The 23,026-nt window shown below is 36.6% G+C and overlaps 1 protein-coding gene across 4 annotated transcripts in view; it reads right to left on the bottom strand.

Moving 5' to 3' along the window:
• The window catches only part of MTREX (Mtr4 exosome RNA helicase), a 117,353-nt gene that overhangs the window by 20,323 nt on the left and 74,004 nt on the right, over positions 1-23,026 (bottom strand). For all 4 annotated transcript variants that reach the window (XM_001145794.7, XM_063810475.1, XM_054684363.2 and 1 more), the window contains 3 exons: positions 16,726-16,854; positions 7,230-7,340; positions 4,334-4,522 (listed from right to left, as the gene is read on the bottom strand). In XM_001145794.7, coding sequence (XP_001145794.1) covers positions 4,334-4,522; positions 7,230-7,340; positions 16,726-16,854 — 429 coding nt within the window. The remainder of the gene's footprint in view (positions 1-4,333; positions 4,523-7,229; positions 7,341-16,725; positions 16,855-23,026) is intronic.

Genomic DNA, 23,026 nt, shown 5'->3' on the forward strand with positions numbered 1-23,026 from the left:
AGAGAGGTAAGGAGGAAGGCTAGAAGGAGGAGAGTGAGCTGGATATTGTGAGCTAGACAAGGTAGGCTGTAAGAGTAGAAAAAGTCAGTGGTGAATTTAGGATAGGCTCTCCCAAGACAGGATTCACTAGACAATTAATCACGGTCCAAAAGTACCAATCCCAGCAGCTCTAGCTTTTCATCCTTAGGGCATCAGGGGGTAGCTTAGAGAACAGGGAAAGAAAAATGAGGGTACAGAAATCTTTTCTCTTGACTATCTATATTTCCCCCATGATGTCCTGAAAACTATTCCTTCTCTTTGCCCTTAAGTTAAATCACGAATTTGCCTAGGCTGGAAATGGTTTTAGCAAAGAGAATAGGCCTTTATTCAAAACATAGATGAAACCTTAAAATGAAAATGTATCACCTTGATGTCATCCTTTAGAGTAGATAAGTTTTAAAATTTAGTTAATCAGTAAATATTACATATTTTCTGACTATGACAAGCATACAGTAGTACAAGAACAAAAAACAATGGTATCCTGAAGTGGTGGTTCAGAAAAACACCAACAGAAAAATTTTGATAAGTTGAAATCCGAAGATAATGGAATTTTTTAGACTGTTTATTAAACTTCTACTAAGGAGGAAAAATTATGAAGGTGATCAGCAACTGATATTTATTCAGAGACTACCTATGTCCTCTATTTCTAGTGCTTTACATTATTTCATTCTTATAGCAATCCTAAAAGGTAGGGAACTAATATTAAATCTGCATTTTACAGACGAGAAAACTGAGGCACGGAGAGATTACTAAGTAAATTGGTCAAGAATACAGAGCTACTGAGTGGTAAAGATGGCGTTCAAAGCCAGGCTAGCAGACCCTAGAATCCAAGCTCTTTTCAATTATTTATATTGCTGTGAACAGGGCTACTGAGTGATAAAGATGGGGTTCAAACCCAGGATATCAGACCCTAGATGCAAGCTCTTAGTGATTATTTATATTTCTATGAACAGATGTGTAGTCACAATGCCATGTCATAGGAAGCAATGCTTTCCAAGCTAGACAATGAATGCTATGCTACCTAGCATGACTTATCAGGCCTACCAGAGTAAAAGGAACAAACCATTGTTTTTTAGGGTTTCTTTGACTGAAGTGACTGAGGATGCCTATGTGAGCAGAGCAAAGCATCGTGCTAATAACTGTGAGGCTTATAAAGCTTAGAAGGTAGAAGAGAGTCCAATATTTAAGACATTTTTTCTTGAGTAATGTTTGTATTTTGAATATAAAAATACGTGAAATATTTTAGATAAAATGGGTTAAATAAAAATATTACTGAAGTTAATGCCACTGGTTTTTTCTTTCTTTTTTAAAATGTGGCTACTAAAAAATTTAAATGTGGCTGACACCAGACAATGCTGTACAAGATCTTTCCCAACATATTTATAAAAGAACACAGATATACAGTTGGCCCTACATATCCGTGGGTTCCACATCCATGGATTGAACCAACTGTGGATCAAAAATATTGGGAAAAAAAATGTCTGGACTGTACATGTACACTTTTTTTTGTTTTTGTTTTTTTTTAAAGAGATAGGGTCTCACTCTGTCACCCAGGCTGGAGTACAGCCGTGCAACCATGGCTCACTGTAGCCTCAACCTCCTTGGCTTAAGTGACCTTCCTACCTCAGCCTCCTGAGTACCTGGGATGACAGGTGCATGCTACCATGCCTGGCTAATTTTTAAAATTTTTTTTGCAGTGATGGGGGTCTCATCATCTTGTCCAGGGTGGTCTCAAACTTCTGGGCTTCAAGTGATCTTCCCGCCTTGGCCTCCCAAAGTGTTGGGATTACAGGAGTAAGCCACTGTGCCCAGGCTGTATTTTTCTTCCATTAAAAAAAAAGAAATTATATATATATATATACACACACACACACACACACACACACATACATACACATACACACATATAATGTGGTTATATGTATATATCATGTGCTTATATACATATAAGCACATTATAGACAATGATGGGGAGGGGGCAGGAAAAGAAAAAAAAAAGACCACTATAATCTTATTGCTGTAACACAACCACTTAAAGTTTTCCTTTCAGTCTTTTCTGGTGTATTTTATATTTTTGCTAAATAGTAATCGTAGTCCACTTCAATTTCAGATCCTTTTTTCATGTTATGCTTATGCATGAGCTTTCTTACATGTTATTGGAGAGTCTCCATAACAACTTTATTTAGCCAGTCCCTTCAGCCAGACAAGGTCTTTTTCAGTATATTTGAGCAGCTCAGATAATGCCTTCAACTCCAAGGATGCTTTCCAATCATTCAATCACGCTCAAGTCTACCTGTTCTTGTGTTGTGAAAACATAAGGCTGACCCTGGTGGCCATGGAAGGACTGACAGCAGGGAGAGAGCTGCTGCAATGGTCCTGGTTAAGAGATGAACAGGTGAGAATCACAACTGGATATCTGTGTAAGTAATGAAAGTTTCTTGTGTCCCAGTTTCCTCATCTTGAGAAGTACCTGGCAAGCTTCCTGCCTAGCAGCACTTGAAGGTGGGTCAGAGCATAGATGTGTTCACTGAGCATGCAGCCAGTATTGTGTATATGCTACAGCACCATATGATGTAAGTTCACAAAAAGCTAGAAAGGGAGAGTGCTTTAAAACTATGAACTGAACACATTACTCTATTAAAGGAGTTTCTACTCATGTATTTATCCAACAAACACTGGGCATTTACTTTATAAAGACAGACCATTATGAGAAAATGTAAATAAGTTAAAATGAAACATCTGACTCTAAGGAGCTTAAAATCTAGTTTGTGAGACACAAAGACAAATGTACTGATAAAAGTGGTATGTGATAAAAGTTGAAAAAGTACAACAGCAAGGAGTTGTAAGTTTCATGGAGGAAAGGAGGTTTGTATAGTATAATACATTCCAGTTGAAAAAAAGTAGGTAGTGGAAAGGATTGTGTTCACGTCAAAAAGCTTTTTCTAAACTTGCTATACAGAATGCTTATAATAATGGTTTTACTGGTTAGATATTACAGCTAATTATCCTAAAAAGCTGAACTACTAACATTTGACGCTATTAAGATGGCTACAGCAAAAACCACAGACAATAACACATGCTGGCGAAGATGTAGAGAAAGCAGTTATCTTGCAAACTGCTAGTGAGAACATAAAGTGGTGTAGCCATTTTGGAAACAGTCTGGTAGTTTCTGAGAATAAAGGTAAATATAGAGTTACCATGTGATCCATCAATCCTACCTAATTCCACTCAAGAGAACTCAAAACATCCATACAAAAACTTGTATACAAATGTTCACAGCAGCATTATTCATCAGAGCCAAAAAGTTAGAAAAAAACAAATGTCCTGTCCATCAACTGATGAATGGGTAAACAAAATATGGCATATCCACATAACAAAATATAATTTAGCCAGGCCAGGTGTGGTGGCTCATGCCTGTAATCCCGGCACTTTGGGAAGCTGAGGCAAGCGGATAATCTGAGGTCAGGAGTTCAAGACCAGCCTGGCCAACATGGCGAAACCCCGTCTCTATTAAAAATACAAAAATTAGCTGGGCATGGTGGTGCGTGCCTGTAATCCCAGCTACTAGGGAGGCTGAGGCAGAAGAATCACTTGAACCCGGGAGGCAGAGGTTGCAGTGAGCCACAATCACGCCACTGGACTGAAGCCTGGGTGACGGAGCAGGACTCTGTCTCACACACACACACGCACGCACACACACAAGATTTGGCCTTAAAAGGAATGAAGTACTGATTTATGCTATGACAGGCATAAACCCTGAAGACATGCTAACTGAAAGACAGCAGACACAAACATCATATATTACATGATTCTATTTATAAGAAATATCCAGAATAGGCAAAACCATACAGATAGAAAGATTTTGTGATTGCCAAGGGCTGGAGGATGGGAGAAACAGAGAGTGGCTGCTAATGGGTATAAAGTTCCTTCAGAGGGTGAGAAGAATGTTCTGAAGTTACATAGTGGTGATGGTTGCAAGTATGTGTGAATACACTAAAAACCAGTGAGTTGGACATTTTAAAAGGGTGAATGCTATGCTGTGTAAATTATATCTCAAATTTAAAAAAGAAGAAAAAACAGAACATCCTATGTGAAATATCAAACTATAGCAAAATGAACTTTATCTTGTCTTGCTGATGAGAGCTGACAGGCTCAGAGCTGACAGTTTATTTAAAAGATAGCTCACATTTTCCTGTTTTAGCCAATTAAACCAACAGGATAAGAAAATGACAAACACATATTTATTCAGTGAAACATATAGAATTCTACTATAAAAACCAAATTTCTGCCATACCTGTGCTTTTTTTTCACAAAGCGTATACACAGTTTCCAAATTTGGATCATTGTGAAGTGGATGAGAATACATTCGATGCTCAAAAGCTTCTACTTTCTGAATGACTTTTTTCAGCCCTTGATCTTGAATGCCCATATCATCAATAGGGTCTAATAAGGGGATGCCGTCAGGAAAACGTTTCTGAACTTCCTGAAAAAAATATGCAAAATTCATTTTCATCTTATAGTCAAAATTAGTTAAGACCAAACCAAATCAGTGTTTCCCTTTTTTTCTATGCACATGGACATAAAAAGTATACTACATATATAATTTTGTCTTTTGCCAATTTAAATTATAGGGCATTTTCCCATTGCATTTATTTTTGAAAACTCCTTTTCAACGCTATACTATGATTTACAGATGTATTATGATTTGTTAATAAATCTACAAGTCATAATTTGATCATAGTCCTGAACGTGGCACAACTTATTGCTAAATTCATTATTGTATATTTACATTGTTGTAACTTCTTGCCATCAAAAGTAATCTTGTATTGAGCATCTATGTTTAAACTGTTTTCAGATTATTTCCTTGGTGTTGATGCCTAGGGAGGGCACTACTGACTTGTAAAGTATAGACTTTTTAAAAAAAGTCCTGAGGGCCAGGCGCGGTGGCTCACGCCTGTAATCCCAGCACTTTGGGAGGCCGAGGCGGGCGGATCACAAGGTCAGGAGATCGAGACCATCCTGGCTAACACGGTGAAACCCCGTCTCTACTAAAAATACAAAAAATTAGCCGGGCGTGGTGGTGGGCGCCTGTAGTCCCAGCTACTAGGGAGGCTGAGGCAAGAGAATGGCGTGAACCCGGGAGGTGGAGCTTGCGGTGAGCCGAGATTGCGCCACTGCACTCTGGCTTGAGCGACAGAGCAAGACTCCGTCTCAAAAAAATAAAAAAATAAAAAATAAAAGGTCCTGAGACCTTTAGCTTAAAAAAAAAACATGATTAATGGTTAAATGCAATAGACATATTCATACAGAGAAGAAACAGCTCACTGTAGGCTGGTATCCTACTGAGAAACTTTCAGGGTCTTGGATAAGCCTTAAAGATAAGATAGGATTTGGCTAGTTAGGAACTGGGAATTGGGGAGGAGAAACACATTAAGAGTGACAAACAAATGTAAAGGGTTCAAAGACATTTGCACATTATGTCCTAAATGAGCAAATAAGGCAAGCTCTTTCAAAAGACTGATATCTCTGGTAAGTGCATATGGTACAGTTTCAGGATATATGTCTGCCCTAATCAAAGCAGGCTAGTGTCAGCACAAAAATCCTACACGAGCCTGGCCAAGTTTTATATATAAAGAAACTGAGTCACTGGTGTGAGGTTCCAGAACAGAGAAAACACTAAAATTGCGGTTCTGAAGTTTAAAAAGTATAATTAATGTAGCTAAAGGGAAATCTTTATTTATTATGTGAAGGGTCCTGTTGGCAGGCTAATTTCCCCGATTCTTCCTCCTGTGGCTTCTCACTATGTGGTGAATGATGTAAACGACTATGAAGAACCAAGAAAAAAATAGTCTAACTTTGTTTAAAACATGTTGCAAAACTGAGACTCAGATTATCATGAAATTAATGTGAAAGCTGAAATATATCAACACCAGATACAGCACAGGGATGTTTAAGACAAATACAGACAAGCCTGACATTTGCCAATAGACAAAGAAAAATTAATTTCAATTTTCACTTTAGCAAAATGACAACTGACCTAACCCAGAAGTACAAAACAATTAGTTTTTTTCAAAATAATGGCATTACTTAATGCTAAGTTAATAATGATTAATGTGTATTTCTGCTCAAAACTGTGCTATTCTGAAAATATTAGAAAAAACAATTTCAATGAACTTATAAGATATTTATTTACTACCAGACCAATAGTGATAAAAACCTTCTAGGAGTGATTGTTTTGGAAAAGATATCCACATCTACATAAAAATTTTGTAAAACTGTCAGAGAATCACTCATTTCAGGAAGCCCACCATTGGAACACAGCTTAAAAATTCCTACTCTACTCTGAAAGCATCCTACTTATCTTTGCTTTCTCAGATTTTAGTACAGAGCCTTCACTGCACAGTAAATGCTCTTCAAACTATTAACTAAATAACTTCGTTAAAATCACTTCCTTTTTTTTTTTTTTTTTTCTTAAAAGAGACAAGGTCTCACTCTGTTGCCCATGCTAGAGTGCAGTGATATGATCACAGCTTACTGTAGAGCCTGGAACTCCTGGGATCAAGTGAACCTCCTGCCTTGGCCTCCTGAGTAACTGGGATTATAGATGCATACCACTGAGTCCTACTAATTTCTTTTTAAATTAGTTTTACATTTTTTGTAGAGATGGGGGTCTCACTATGTTGCCCAGGCTGGTTTCAAATTCCTGGCCTCTGGTGATCCTTTGTGCTGTGATATCCCAGAGAGCTGGGATTACAGGCATGAGCCACTGCACCTTTTTTCTACTAGGAAATTAAATTTACTACAAAATCTCAATTTTCCCTATTGAAAATAAAACAATTTCATGTATTTATTAACTATATTAAAAAATGGTTAAACGTCCTGTCAGTACATGATTTTATACATAAAACTTGTAATACAGTCTATAGCTTTCACTCATAATGAATAAAGCAGAATGGTTTTCCTTGTGAGTCCTCCTTTACTAACTCACTTTGTTGGTAGATTCAAAGAGAGTACAAATCCACATGAAGGTCTGCTGCCTTTATTTTTATGAAAAATAATTGCCACTATTGGTAGTATTTATAGGTATTCTGAAAGAAAGCAATATACTTAAAAGCATTTCAGTTGCCTCTTTATAAACACTATCTGTATTTACATAAAATTTATACTTAATTTATAAAATTAACACATACCTGTATTGATTTTAAAACACTCTGTCTATTGTCCACCGGCCGAAGGTCTTTAGGAATGTAAAGCCTAACACTGCTGATAGCAGACAGGAGATGCACCAAAACTGGGACAACCTATGACCAAAAAGTTATACAGTATTACAGTTAAATTTGCACATGTTCATATTCTACTATTTCCTAAACTTGGATCCCTAAAGAGGAAGTTGCATTTACGGTATGTAACAGGTATAAGAAGTACATAATAATCACCGTGAAGCATTCTCCCACACTGAAGCTTTTCTTATTAGAGACTGTATTTAAAAAATAAAAACCAGTTCAAACTTCTAAATAACAGGTAAATAAATGGTACATAAAAATAAGAGCTCCCCTCAATACAGAATCCACACTTTACTCATTTTTATGGTCTCAGATATTTGGCAGTTCAAAAATATTAATACATAAAGGTACTATAGTACTAAGAATGAAAGACTCTTGTTAACAGGTTTAGGAAGTCAAGAAAGATTCATGTAAGTTCTGGATGGGCAGAAATGAAGAAGTATTTCAAAGACAGAAAGCAGCATATTCCATTAGACATAATCTTGAAGAACACCTATCTGCAAACTTTCTTCCATGTTTTCTCTTGTCGAAATGGCACATTATCGACATCAAATTTTGCTTCCTTTCAACTGCTCTTGAATCTAGAGAGCCTCTATAAACTGAGGCAAAGTTAATGTTTCCACAGGTCCAAATCTGTCTTCCATGGCTACTTTTACACTGATCACTGATGAAAACACAATTTTCACTGGCTTGCTGATAGCAAATACATTCATAGTGCTTTACTGAACAAAAACGGTACAGTGATTGAACTCAGTCTTCAGCTAGTTGTGTGACCTTGCACAAATTATCTAACCTTTCTAGATTTTCTAGTACAGGTAGAAAGGTTCGATAATTTGCCAAACTTGCCAAGAAAGGTTTAGTTTGTCAAACCATTAACAGCAGTTTTTCTCTTTCTAGTTAAAGTTTTTGGGGTGGGGTGTTTTTTCTTTCTTCCTGCCTGCCTCTTCCTCCTCTTCCTTTTTTAATCATTTGAAATTAACTTGCAGACAACAATCACTTCACTTGACCAGCAAATACATGTATATGTTAAGAACAAGCACATTCTCCTGCAAAGCTACAATGTTGTAAGATCTAAGGAAATATCATATACAATCCCTATTCAGATTTCCCCACTGACCCACTAATGACCTTTATACATTACTATTACCATCATACTTTTGGATTCAGGGTCCAGCCAAGGATCATAAACTGGATTTAGTGGTCATGTCTCCTTAGTCTTCTTTAATCTAAAAATATACCCCACCTTTCTTGCTCTTTCATGGTACTGACATTTTCACAGAATTCCAAGTTTACAGAAAACTTGTAAGAATGAAATAAATCCCACATACCCTTATTTCAATTCACTAATTAGTTATATTTTGCCTATTTGCTTCATCGTTCTCTTTCTACACACATAAAGTACAAGTATTAAAAGAGGAAAATCTAATGTCGAGACAATGATATCATCTAATCTGTAGTCCATATTAAGATTTTGTCCTCTTTCACAATAATGTCTTTTATACCACTGTACCTTCCCCACCACTACTCCATGGAACCAAACTAGGATCATGCATTGATGTCACATTTCTTTCTTCTTTAATCTGGAACAGTTCTCCAGTTTTCTGTGTCTCTCAAGACCTTGATTTTTAAAAAAGAATATAGGTTATTTTATAAAATGAGTCTCAGTTTGGGTTTCTCTAGTTATGAGGAATCATAAGATTCAGATTATCCATTTTTGGTGGAAGTCATGTTCTGTTCTACTCAGTCCACTAGTCAACATTATTAGAGATAATGTTGATCACTTTGATCATTCAATTAAGGTGCTATCTGCAGGATTCTTTATTATAGTATTATTTACTATTTTACTCTCTACAATTAAGAAATTTGTAGGGAGAGCCTTTAGAGATTTTGTAAATATCCTTTCTTCATTAAACTTTCAGTTTGCCAGTTTCAGCATCCATGGATGATTCTTGCCATAGTAAATTACTATTTGTGGTAGTTGCCTAATGGTGACTTTTCTAACTTTTATTTTATTTTATTTATTTTATTTTTTGAGACAGAGTCTTGCTCTGTCGCCCAGGCTGGAGTGCAATGGCATGATCTCGGCTCACTGAAATCTCTACCTCCCGGGTTCAAGCAATTTTTCTGCCTCAGCCTCCTGAGTAGCTGGGATTATAGGCGTGTGCCACCATGCCCAACTAATTTTTATATTTTTAGTAGAGACGGGGTTTCGCCATGTTGATCAGGCTGGTCTCGAACTCCTGACCTCAAGTGATCCACCCATCTCAGCCTCCCACAGTGCTGGGATTAAAGGCGTGAGCCACCACGGCCAGCCATTTCCTTTATATTTTATATATCTCTCTCTGGATTCATGGATTATTTTCATATGGTTATAAATCCTTTACTATCTTTTTTTTTTTGAGATGGATTCTTGCTCTGCCACCCAGGCTGGAGTGCAGCGGTGCGATCTCGGTTCACTGCAATCTCCGCCTCCTGGGTTCAAGTGATTCAACTGCCTCAGCCTCCCGAGTAGCTGGGACTACAGGCACCTGCCACCATGCCTGGCTAATTTCTGTATTTTTAGTAGAGATGGGGTTACACCATGTTAGACAGGCTGGTCTTAAACTCCTGACCTCAGGTGATCTGCCCGCCTTTGCCTCCCAAAGTGCTGGGATTACAGGTGTGAGCCACCACGCCCGGCCCTTTACTATCATTTTTATTTTTACTTCCAAACTGTCTAATTCAGGGGTCCCCAAGCCCCGGGATGGTACCAGTCTGTGGCCTGTTAAGAACCAGGCCATGCAGCAAGAGTGGTGGGGGAGAGAGCATTACCACCTGAACTCCCCCTCTTGTCAGATCAGCAGCAGCATTAGATTCTCATACCAGTGCAAACATGGCACATGCAAGGGATCTAGGTCGCCTGGTCGTTATGAGAATCTAAGGTCTGATGACCTGAGGTGGGACAGTTTCATCCCCAAACCACCCCTGCTCCACACTGGTCCATGGAAAAACTATCTTCCACAAAACCAGTTTCTTGTGCCAAAAAGACTGGGGACTGCTGGTCTAATTCATTTTAGAAACAACATTCTGTAAGCTGCATTGGGTCTTGGGCCACCAATTTGTGAACCAGCAGTTGATGCACTGTTTGGACAGAGAAGACTCAGGACATGAAAAGTTATCAGTACCACATAGCCGACATCCAGAGTGAAAGATGCACAATTTGTATGCACTTAACTACATCTAAAAAGGTAGAAAAATTAAAAATAATTCACTTGGCTTTAGAAAGAGTATTTTTATATACCTGTAGTCGAATTCAATATGCACAGGTATCTGTGAATTTCCTTCAAAACAGAGTAACACTATTTTGTGAAGACGAGACTCAGAAAGAAGACAAAAACTGTCCTATTTCAAAGGCTGCTTTCCATAATAAACTCCATCCAAGAAATGGTCAACTAACACTTTAATGACAGGAAACAGATTACAAAGGCCATTCTATAAATGCCTCCTAAAGCACAGAAAAGGGAAATCCTAAGAGTTCCCTAACTAGAAACATGACATTTTATAAACAAGAAGTTAAATGTTTAAAAATTGAATGAATAGTTGTCATGAAATTATAAATATCAAATTTCAGATATTTAAAAACATCATAATATTTGCATATGGCAGTTTATTCAATTTTCTAAACCTAATTACCTTCATGATATAACTCAGAATTCAGGTTCAACATGATGCAGCACTGGTCTTTGTAAGTCCAAATAACCATGTGAGCAATCAGTGGAAACTTGCTAGAATACCAATAACAGGAAGTATTTTTATCCTTAGACCTTTTAAATCTTTTTAATTTTCCCCTAAATAAGCAAATGTGGTAGACAATATAAGAAGCAAGTTTTAAGTCAATACATTCTAAATACATTTCAAGCTATATAATTTCTTCAAATCAAGACTATCACCTGAAACAAAATATGGTTTTTGAATTTTTCATTCAACAAGCAAGTTGTTTTTTGAACCAACTGAATTTTAATCAAGTCATGGCACACACAGTTATTTTAACCAACATGCTATTGATTAATTTGCAATTAAAAAACTGGATTTGTGTCAGTGAAAATGGTGGAGTAAGGACCTCCAAAAATCCTTTTCTCCATAAAAGCAATGCCAACACTGAGAAAACTTGTCAAAATCAACTTCTTCAAAATTCTGGAAATTAACCAAAGGCTTGCAGGAATCCAGGGAGCATATATTCAAGAAAAATGCTGACTTTTGGTAAGAATAACAAGCTTTGTGGCAAATTTAACTTATCCTACTCCATCTCCCACTCCTTAGCTTCCTAATAGCCTGAAAATCAAAGAGCAAATCCCACTGAAAACCAGTATGGCAGCCACTGGAGGGGAGAGAATAGGGCTGGAACCTCTTCGAAGGCCTATTTCCATAGAATTGTCATTATTGCAGTCTGGTGGTTCCCCGGAAGACTCCGTTCACAAGGCTGTTTTTTATTTGACCTGACTGAGAGCTTACCAGTGCAAACCTTTTTCCTGGCTGTGTTTCTCAAAAATAGTAAGAAGCAACTGCTTAACACCATGGCTGCCTGAGGTTGTGAATGACAGGTGGGAGAAACAACAGGTTAACCAGAAAGCTTAAAAGGAAAGGCTGGGGAGTAAGACATTCATGGGGAATTAGAAAAGCTCCCACACATTTCTGGAAATCTAGAAGGCCATGTACAGGGCTGTGTGCATAGTCAAGAAAGACCTGAAAAGACTCTAAGCTCTCACTTCTGTCTGACCATGAAACTGTACATCCAGGAAGCGGCTAAGGTAATGTTGTTAACTGCCTAGCTGAGGGTTGATGGCTTGCTGCAATATGCATACAAAGCCTCTAAGTAAAGACTGGCGAATTTTTTTTTTTTTTTTTTTTTTAGACAGAGCCCTTCTCTGTCACCCAGGCTGGAGTGAAGTGACACAATCTTGGCTCACTGCAACCTCTACCTCCTGGGTTCAAGTAAGTCTCCTGCCTCAGCCTCTCGAATAGCTGAAGCTACCAGCGCACACCATCATGCCAGCTAATTTTTGTATTTTTAGTACAGATGGGTTTTGGCCACGTTGGCCAGGCTGGTCTCGAACTCCTGACCTCAAGTCATCTACCCACGTCAGCCCCTCAAAGTGCTGGGATTATGGCATGAGCCACCATGCCTGGCCAGATAGGAGAACTTAATGATTGCAGGCATTTAAGGAAGTCTCTGCACAATTATGAGCTGACCAGGAAACTAACCAAGCAGAGACCTTGGTGGCCACACACAATTAAAAAATATAGACTTAAAATAATTCAGAAATGACAACACAAACCAGTGACAACAAATAACAAGAATAAACTCTGGGGGTGCAGGAAAACTCCGATTTACAGAGTTGCTACTGTTAGAGAACCAAACTGGGGCCCGCTTGCCTGCTGCAGTAAGACCAGATATCTACATTGAGGTTTGTAGTGGGAGAAAGGAAGGTGTTTATTTGTAGGGTGCCAAGCAAGGAGGATTAGGTAGTTAATATTTAAGTCCTGACCTTCCAGATGGCTTAAGGTAAGGGTTTCTAAGGGCAGGAAGGCAGAAGTTACAGCAGTTATAAATCAATATATGGAGGTTATATACTGGTTTGATTTAAAAAGGCAGGACATCTCAAATCAGGGGCCCACAGGTTATAGGTGGATTTAAAGATTTTTGATTTGTAATTGGTTAAGGAGAAGTTTTGTCTAAAAATTTGGGATCAGTAGAAAAAAATGTTCATTCTGGCTCTTTTAGGCCCCTCAGGAAGAAATTTAGAACAAAGAACAGCAGTCAGAGTTTTAGTCCTGTGTTCCTCCTTATTTGAGGCTTATGTGCCAGTATATCCGTTTGGTGTATGTCTGAGTTTTTGAAACATAATTTAGGGACATATGTGAAGATGTTATTTTTAGTTTTTATAGGGAATAAAACAAGCTCAACTCTACTATGTTTTTTTAGACAAAGAGATTGATTTTTTTGAGAGGGTCTTGCTCTGTTGCTCAGGCTGGAGTGCAGTGGCATGGTCACGGCTCACTGCAGCCCTAACCTCCTGGGCTCAAACGATCCTCCCACTTCAGCCTCCAAAACAGCAGGGACTACACGCACATGCCACCATGCCTGGCTAATTGTTATTTATTTATTTTTGTACAGACAGGGTTTCACTATATTGCCCCAGGCTGGTCTTGAACTCCTGGGCTCAAGCAATCCTCCCACCTCAGTCTCCCAAAGTGCTGGGATTATAAGCATGAGCTACTATACCCAGCCTTGTTTATTTATTTTTTAGGTCTAAGCTAGGTGCACTCTAAAGGAAGGATCCCTAATCCATCTCACTACATTATTTAAAATGTCCAATTTTCAATGAAAAATTATGAGACATGTAAATAAATTAATAAAGTATGACCTATACACAGAGAAAAATAGTAATTAATAGAAAATATCCTGAGGAAGCCAAGAAATTTGACTTAATAGACAAAGGATTTAAATCAGCAATTAAAATACGTTCAAAGTTGACCCCCTCAAAAAATCTGATTTCCATAGAACATCTTCAAGGTAAACTTGAAACCTGCCAAAACAGCAAATATTATTCCATGACAAGTACTGGTATCTTAATCCTCAAATTTTTATAAGTGTACAGTTCTAATCTGTAATCTTCTATTCCATGTCCTTTTATAGATGTTTTTATCTAATGAGGAATGATTCCACCTAGTTCCTGGTCTAGAAAAACAAAACAGAACTCCCTTATCTTCACTCCCTGACGCTGAGTCTCATTTAACTATCATGACGTGGCCATGATAAGGGGAAATGGTCAGACACATGGGAGCTGGCAAAGCAACAGTGTCAAAACTGCAAGTGATCTTTAGAACACACTAAACTGTTCACCTCTGTTAATCAATGTAATTCAGAGCTGGAGTGCTCTTGCCCTCTACACACAGACACACACACACTCTAAGCCTTTTTTTAGAAAAGTAAGTTCAAGAATATTATAGATACAAGGAAAAGTCACTTCAGAAAGTAGTCTTCAAGGCCAGGTGCGGTGGCTTATGCACGTAATCCCAGCACTTTGGGAGGCTGAGACAGGCATATCATGAGGTCAGGAGATCAAGACCATCCTGGCCAACATGGTGAAACCCAGTCTCTAGTAAAAATACAAAAATTAGCCGGGCACGGCGGCGAACACCTGTAGTCCCAGCTACTCGGGAGGTTGAGGCAGGAGAATCACTTGGACCCAGGAGGCAGAGGTGGTAGTGAGCCAAGATTGTGCCACTGTACTCCAGCCTGGCGACAGAGCGAGACTCCATCTCAAAAAAAAGAAAAAAGAAAGTAGTCTTCTATAAACGCTGATAAAAAGCTAAATTTGGCATCATATCCACTCAAAGTCAGACAGGGCAAGGATGATTATGGAAATCCTACTTACCTTATGCAATGGAAGCCTGCTTTTAACCTACCCTGAATAATGCTACACAATCAATGAAGTTGAGAGCTAATATTTCCTTATAAACTGCCCACATAACTATTTCTCTGTCTAGGATTTCTATTCAAGATAATCTACAAGGCAAACAATATATTTACAAAACATATACTTATATAATATATATTATATAAATATATAATTATATATAATTATAATTATATATAATTATATATAATTATATATTTATATAATTATATGTAAATATATATAATATGGTTTCTTAACCTATAGTCCCTCTCTCTGTACATTGTTTCATGCCTTTTGTCATTAACCACAAGGAACAGAAAAATGTGAAGTTCTTTCTAAAGAGGGGGTTTCATGCTCTGTACATATGGCTTCCCTTGCTAGGAATATAATTCTTGTCTGTAAAGGTACTCATGTTCCTAAAAGTTTGTTAAAATCTCACTACTTCCTTTATAAAGCTTTACTAATTACCCACCCTGAGCAGTTTTGAAGCACAAAATGCTTCCTTATTAAGCTGCATCCCCTTAAAGTCACAGACTATCTGTAAAATTCATGTTAACAACCCCCCACCCCTTGCCAATTTCCTTAGCAGCGTAGACTGAAATAAACGTAACAAAAAATGCTACAGGAGCAGAGGAAAGGCCCTCAGTTTGCCTTGGTTTCATGACTTCCTATATAATTTTCTTGGAAGAATCTGAGCTTTCAGTGTAAGAGTGCTATGACTTACTATCAATGTCTGCCATGAGAAAGGGAGAATGTTGAGATGTGTGGCACACATTTGCTATTCCAACTTGCAACAACTCCTAAAGGCCCTTTGGGGACAAAGAGTATATGCCTAACTGTGGGAGTTTTAGCCTTATTTATAGTTAGGCAGTCAATCAGTAAAATAAATGTTAGAAAAAAATAAAAATCACACAAGTTTCACTTGGTGGTGGAATTCTAGAGGTGAACAAATTAGAATACTAAGAAAAGGAGACCAAAGTTTAGGTAATATTCAGAATTATAAATAAACATTTAAATCGTCATTTAAAAATGTTACAGTGAATTGTCTTTTTAAAAATACTGCCAACTCCAAAACCCATAATAATTTATTGATCCAAAGAAGCAGTCTATGATACTACAGTGGCAGATTTTACTTTCTACAAACCATGCTTATAATAACAAATATCATTACAATGACATTTTGTAAAAGACCTATCTAATACGCCATGTTTTACATTCAATTAGAAGCACATGTAAATTAAATGATTTTAACTAAGGAAACTTGGGTAGAAATTTTTCATTGTTAAAATAATGCTTCAGTCATTACAGAGCCTCCTCCTTAAAAATGGGTTATGTTCTGATAAACTAGTTGTAAGTAGAAAATATCGTTAGGTCAAAAATGTATTTAATACATGAACACCTAATGTACCAAACATAACTTGGTGTAGTTTACCTTAAATGTGCTAAGAACACTTACACTGGCTTACATTTGGGCAAAATCATCTAACACAAAGCCTATTTTGTAATAAATGTTAAATATCTCATTAATGTATTACTTTTGCACTATTGTAAAGTCTAAAAATCCTAAATCAGGACTGCCTCTATTTCCATGGGAATGGGAAATAAACAGCATGAATGGATTCAAACTGTAAAATCACTCAGTCACAAGCAAGGATAATGAAAAATCTTTATGGCCCTGGCAAAATCCAGCTTCATGTAAAATTTCAATGACTGAATACTTTTTCTTTCACTTTGTCATGATTTATCTTGTTGTAATTTGATAAAAGAAAAATAAAAACAAATCTCATTAATTATCCTACTGATACGTTAGATAGCTTTACTAATATACCTTAAAATACCTTGAAAACTTCTAATTTAGAAATCATGATAGTATGTTCATTACCATCACATTGGAGAACTTTGGTGATGACAAATAAGTTACAGAATATCTGAAATCAGAAGACAGAAAGTTATGTACAAACCTGCATCTCTCCTTTCTCATCAGGTTTAGCTGGTTTTGCAGCTTCTGTAGCTGAATTTTTCAAGCTCTCTTTGCTACAGCGCAGAAGTACTTCTACTACATACAAAGGATCCAGTTCACCAGAGTTAGGCTAAAAAACAAAACAGAAGATGTTCATTCATTCTTAAGAAACTGGCCCATAAATTTTAAGTTCCATCTGTATAGGAACTATTTTCTCAGCATTTAGCATTATGACTGACACAAACTGTGTAATACATACTTATTTTATGAAATGAAAACTGTCTCTCTGGATTCAACATGTTCCATTGGATGAGAAAACACAGAAATAACTTTATAAATTCTAATTTAATAGTACAAGCACTGTCAAGTGTGTCACAGAATGTTTCTAATAATGTTAAGAAACTAAAATTTTCAGTGTCAGAAAATTAATTTGCATCTTCAAATCACTCTAACATAAAAGATAGATTGAGAATAGATTATTTTATTGCTTATTATGCTAGCATTTCTATAATGTGGTTCCAATTTTTATTGTCTTTTAGTCTTTAATATTCTGTAATAAAACTATAATTCTGAAGATCTAACAACTACTAAGATCTCACAACTTCTGCACTATGATAATGTATGTTTGAGTAGCATCTTTGAAGCAATAACAGAAGATATTTTTTCAGTACAGAATGCTGCATTTTTAAATAAAATATTTAAATAATCTGTTTTGCATAAAATACACAAAAGGAAAGTTATACGGCAAAGACTTGACTATGTGGACTCCACCCAGGACAGTTCCTACTAAAAAAGTGAAAATCTGTCAATAAATGACAATGAATCCATTTCTACAATCTATTTCTGCAATAAACTACCAATTGTTTAACAAGAATAAAACATATTTCCAAATGCTGAAGAAAAAAGAAATCACAATTATTTTAAATCATTGAGTTCAAATTTCCTCAAAGAAAGCATACACTCTATTTTTCCAATACGAAAGAAAAACTTTTTCTCAGCATACATTAGTTCAAAATGTGGTTATTTTAAAGGAAGTTGCAAAACATTCCTTAGTTTAAACACAAAGCAAAAATGAAGATAGTTTGATTAGATTATTTTTATCTGCAAAGATTATGTTCAGTCATTATGAAATGAGTTTTACAAACAATGAGCTAAACAAATAGCTATGATCAACTATCAAGTCTTCCTAAGGAGTCAATGATTATAAGAAGACTCAAGGATTATCACATTAGCTTTACAGAGGAGGAAAAAAACCCTCTGAATAAGATGCATAACACAATGTGATAGATGAATTAGCTCCAAGGTGTTAGGAAGATGTGAGTATCTGGACAAAAAAACCCCACAGGCGTATGTGCAATCTTTAATGTTTCTAGATAACTCTGTTGTTGGATTTGGTTCCAATTTTGTAGATTAATAAATTTAATATTCTCTGTAAGATATAACAATCACAGAAGTGACTATTATAACTCAAGTATATCATACATAATCATCTATTTTTGCAGAGCTACTAAAACCAACTTATAGCATTATGGAAATATTCTCAAGTGTTACTATGGAAACACAATAGGAAGCCTTCTAAATTGTAACATTAAATGAAAATTTTGCTGTTAAAAGTATTTCCTAAGATTATAAATTTTTTCTCAGCTAACTTACTCTAGTTTTGCACTCTGTAAAGATGGATCAATGTCCACTTTCAGATAAAAAAACTAGTTAAGTGTTCTATTATCTTAATTTAGATTTTTGTTTTTAAGTCCTAATTTTTACTTCCTAACAGTATAACTGAACTTCTTTTTCCTAGCTTCTCTTTATTCCTTTTAAAGTGTGGCTAATTTCTTGCTATAAACTGAAATTACCTAATTAAAACATAATTTGGTAATCCCAAGCTTGTAGAATGCAAAGAAACAAGCAATTTAAAATAACATTGACAATTACAATTACATTTTTATTTATTTAAAATGCTTCTAACAGTTTTCTTCGTCGGTTTGGATACGCCCTCTGCCTCTGGCAAGCTCTATTGGCCACAAAAATCTTTGGATTTGTATTCTGACCTAGATCCCAAAATTAATAAAAATGTACTTCACATTTTTAGTGAACAAATTCAGGTAGTGCAATGGAAAAATTAGTTTCACCATCAATAGAAACAGAAAAAAATGAATGTGTTCCTCTCTAGTCCTCATTCTATCTTTGCCTAAAAGAACTCTCATCAACTGATTCTACCTTTATAGTTAGGCAGTCACAGAAATGAATTTAGGATCAAAAGAGGCAAGTAATTTTTTAAAAATATGTCTTGTGTGTGTGTATGCATACTTGTAACTATGTTAGCTATAATTTTTCTCTCCTGAACCTTTGACTGACTACCAGATCATGACAGTGTGATCCACAAGCCTGCTCCCCAGCAACTGAAGAAAATTATGAAAAACCAATCATTTAAATTTTCTGGAAACAGTCCTAAGAGAATATATCAAATAAAGAAAGATGTAGTCCAAAAAAAAATCTAAAATTCAGTAAAGTCTTTGATATCTGAAAAAAGATCGCTCCCTTCCTCACTCTTCCCACTTCACTGAAACAGAAACTCCAGACTGGTGAAGCCAAAAATACAGAAGGGCTCAGTATCCCTGCAGCTCTTGCTTGGAGAGGGCTTTTAGGAGGGGCAGGATGTCAACATTTCTCATTCTCCTCCCACCTACCTTTTGCTGCTGCTAAGTCCTCTGCAAGTAAGGCTGAAAGGTAGAGGCTCCCCTTCGTTCACCTAGCCTCTACTGGTTGGCCAGAGGCTCTATCTTGGTGTGGTGCTCCTGAGAAAAAGGGCCCCAACAGCCCTTCCCCTGGTTTATAAGGCAATGGGTCCATGTTGGGAGAGGCAAGATGAAAATACCTGAGGCTACACCCCAACCCTCCACCTATGCCCCTGCTTCTAAAGCGGTGATGTTACTCAGAGAAAAGTGTGCATTCTCCCCACCCCCAGCTTTAGAATTTTGACTCAGAGACTTTGCCTGGGTGAAGAAATACGCCTTAAAACAGACAACTCTTAATATCTTCCCAAAGGACCAGATTTTATTTGTAACAGAGCCTGAGGAAATTCAAGACTAAGATAACTTTCAGAAACAGCAGAGGTTGTGGTGAAATGCAATTGGTAGATCTGTATTCATTGGAGGTATAGGCTAAATTGTACAGCAGATAGTTTGCAGAAGAGAACCTGGTTTTAAAAATGATAGTGGGAGGAGCCCTCCTGCTAACAGAGCTTAACAGTTGGGTATGCCCAGAGAAAGGTAAAGTCACAGAGACCCCTGTCCAAACCATTGTCATCTCAGGGTGACTGTGGGCATAACCAAGGCTGTGACCCCCAACTCCACCCCAGAAACAAACTAAAAGGCTACATACTATAGGGGGTAAGAGGTAGACAGGACAGAGACTTACAATCAAATAATCCAGCCCGACACTAAACAAATAAACAAGGAAATAACAACAGTGGCCTGCAAGAGGTGGAGGCAGGGAGGGGAATACCTAGAGTTACTACAATATATTATCAAAAAAGAGACATGCAAAGAAACAGGAAAGTTATGACCCATAGAACAGGGAAAAATGTAGGCAACAGAATTTGCCTGTAATAGTGACCAGATGTTAGGCTAAAGAGACTTAAAAGTTGCCACTATAAATATATTCAAAGAATCAAGGGAAATCACAATTAATGAAGTAAAAGGTACAATAACAATATTGTATCAAATAGAACATATCGATGAAGAAACAGAAAGTACAAAAAGAAACCAAAAGCAAATTTTAGAGTTTCAAAGTCTATTTACCGAAGTGAGGAAAATTACTAGAGGAGCCCAACAGTAGATCTGAACTAGCAGATAATATCAACAGTGAATCTGAAGATAGACTATTGATGGAGATTATGCAATCCCAAGAACAGAGCAAGAACAAATAAATAAAAATGAACCAAGCCTCAGAGAAATATAGGACACCATTAAGTGCAACATACCCATAATGGAAGTTCCAGGGGAGAGGTTTAGAAAAAGAAGTAGAAAAATATTCAAAGAAATAATGGCCTGGGCACAGTGGTTCACAAATGTAATCCCAGGACTTTGAGAGACCAAGGCGGGAGGATTGCTTGAGCCTAGAAGTTTGAAACCAGCCTGGGCAATGTAATGAGACCTGGTCTCTACAAAAATTGTTTAAAGTTAGCCAGGCATGGTGGTGCACACCTGTAGTCCCAGCTACTCAGGAGGCTGAGGTGGAAGGACTGCTTGAGCTCAGGAGTTTGAGGCTGCAGCAAGCCATGATTGCACCACTGCACTCTAACCTAGGTAACAGAGTGAGACCCTGTCTCTAAAAATGACAAAACAAAAACAGAAATAGTGGCTGAAAACTTCTCAAAATTTACTGGAAAAAAAAAATTCATCTACATAGCCATAAAATTCAATAAAGTACAAGTAGGATAAAGGCAAAGAAGTTCGGTCACTTTCTATGCAGATACATTTATCATAATAAAAATGTGGAAAGCCAAATCAAAAAGAGAAAATCTTAAAGCAGCAAGAGAAAAAAAGATTAATCTCTTACAAGGGAACTTCAACAAGACTAACAGCAAAAACTTCTCAGCAGAAACAATGGAGGCCAGAAAGCAATGAGTTGACATATTCAAAGAAAAAAACAAACAACTGTTAACCAAGAATCCTATATCCAGCAAAGTTACCTTTCAAAAATGAAGGCAAAATAAAGACATTTTCAGATAGACTAAAAACTGAGAAAATCTGTTTCTGGCAGATCCACCTTACAAGAAACACAAAAAGAAGTTCTGCAGGCTAAAATCAAGTAATACTAGACATTTATTTTAAACTACATAATAAAATAAAGAACACTGGTAAAGGTAATTATATAATTATAAAAGATAGAAATAAATGTCTTTTTCTCTTCAATGATTTAAAAAGCAGTTGTATAAAACAATATGTATACATTGTATTATTGAGCCTGTAACATACCAAAATATAGTATCTTGGCAGTAACAACATAATGGAAGTAGGTGGGAGCAAAACTGTTTAAGGTTAAGGCAGTAACTCCAGGTAGTAACATGAATCCACAGGAACAAATAGAACCAAAAATGATAAATAAGAAGGTTAATATAACAAAAGCTATATATACACACTTGCTTTCCTTTCTTCTATAAGCTTTAAAAGTAATAAAAAGTGGCCAGGCATGGTGGCTCACGCCTATAATCCCAGTACTTTGGGAGGCTGAGGCAGCTGGATTACCTGAGGTTAGGAGTTTGACATCAGTCTGGCCAACATGGTGAAACACTGTCTCTACTAAAAATACAAAAAATTAGCTGGGTGTGGTGGCGTGAGCCTGTAATCCCAGCTACTTGGGAGGCTGAGGCAGGAGAATCACTTGAACCTGGGAGGCGGAGGTTGACCTGAGCTGAGATTGTGTCACTGCACTCCAGGCTGCCTGGGCGACAGAGTGAGACTTCATCTCAAAAAACAAAAAAACAAAAAAAACCATAAATGATTTTCAAAAATAAAAAATTTTCAAAAAGTAATAAAAAGTACATAAAGTATTAATCATAATAATGTATTGCTGGATTTGTAACATTTATAGATGTAATATGTATAACCATAAAAAGAGAGAAAATAGAATAGAGCTATACAGAAATAACACCTCTATATCACACTGGAATTCAGTCAGTGTAAACCTAAAGCTTATTCTAATAATACGTATATGGAAAGCCCCAGCAAACACTAAGAAAATCTCTCTCTCTCGCTATATAAATATACATATATATACATGTACACATACATACATACATGTGTATGTATATGAAATCTTTAAAAAATTAAAATGCCACATTAGAAAAAATTCACATGATACAAAAGAAAGCAGTAAAAGAAGAGAAAACAAAGACACAAGACACAGAAACAAAAATTAAAATGGCAGCTGCAAATCCAACTATATCAGTAATAAAACTCAATGTGAACAGATTAAGCAATCCAAAAAAGGAATAGATTTTCAGATTGGATTAAAAAAACCAAAATCCAACTGCTGTGTATGCTGTGTACAGGAGACACACTTTAAATTTACTGATATAAACAAGACTGAAAATTTAAAAATGGGAAAAAATATTATGCAAAGAATAATCAAAAGAAAGCTCAAATAGCTATGCTGATACAAAACAAAATACATTTTCACAGAGCTTGAAAACACATGAAGCAAAAACTGATAGAAATGAAGGGAAAAATAGATAATACAACAACAATAGTTACGAGACTTCAATACTCCACTTTCAATAATAGATAGACCAACCAGAC

Source organism: Pan troglodytes, chromosome 4 (assembly GCF_028858775.2).
Source record: "Pan troglodytes isolate AG18354 chromosome 4, NHGRI_mPanTro3-v2.0_pri, whole genome shotgun sequence".
NCBI classification, from domain to species: domain Eukaryota; kingdom Metazoa; phylum Chordata; class Mammalia; order Primates; family Hominidae; genus Pan; species Pan troglodytes.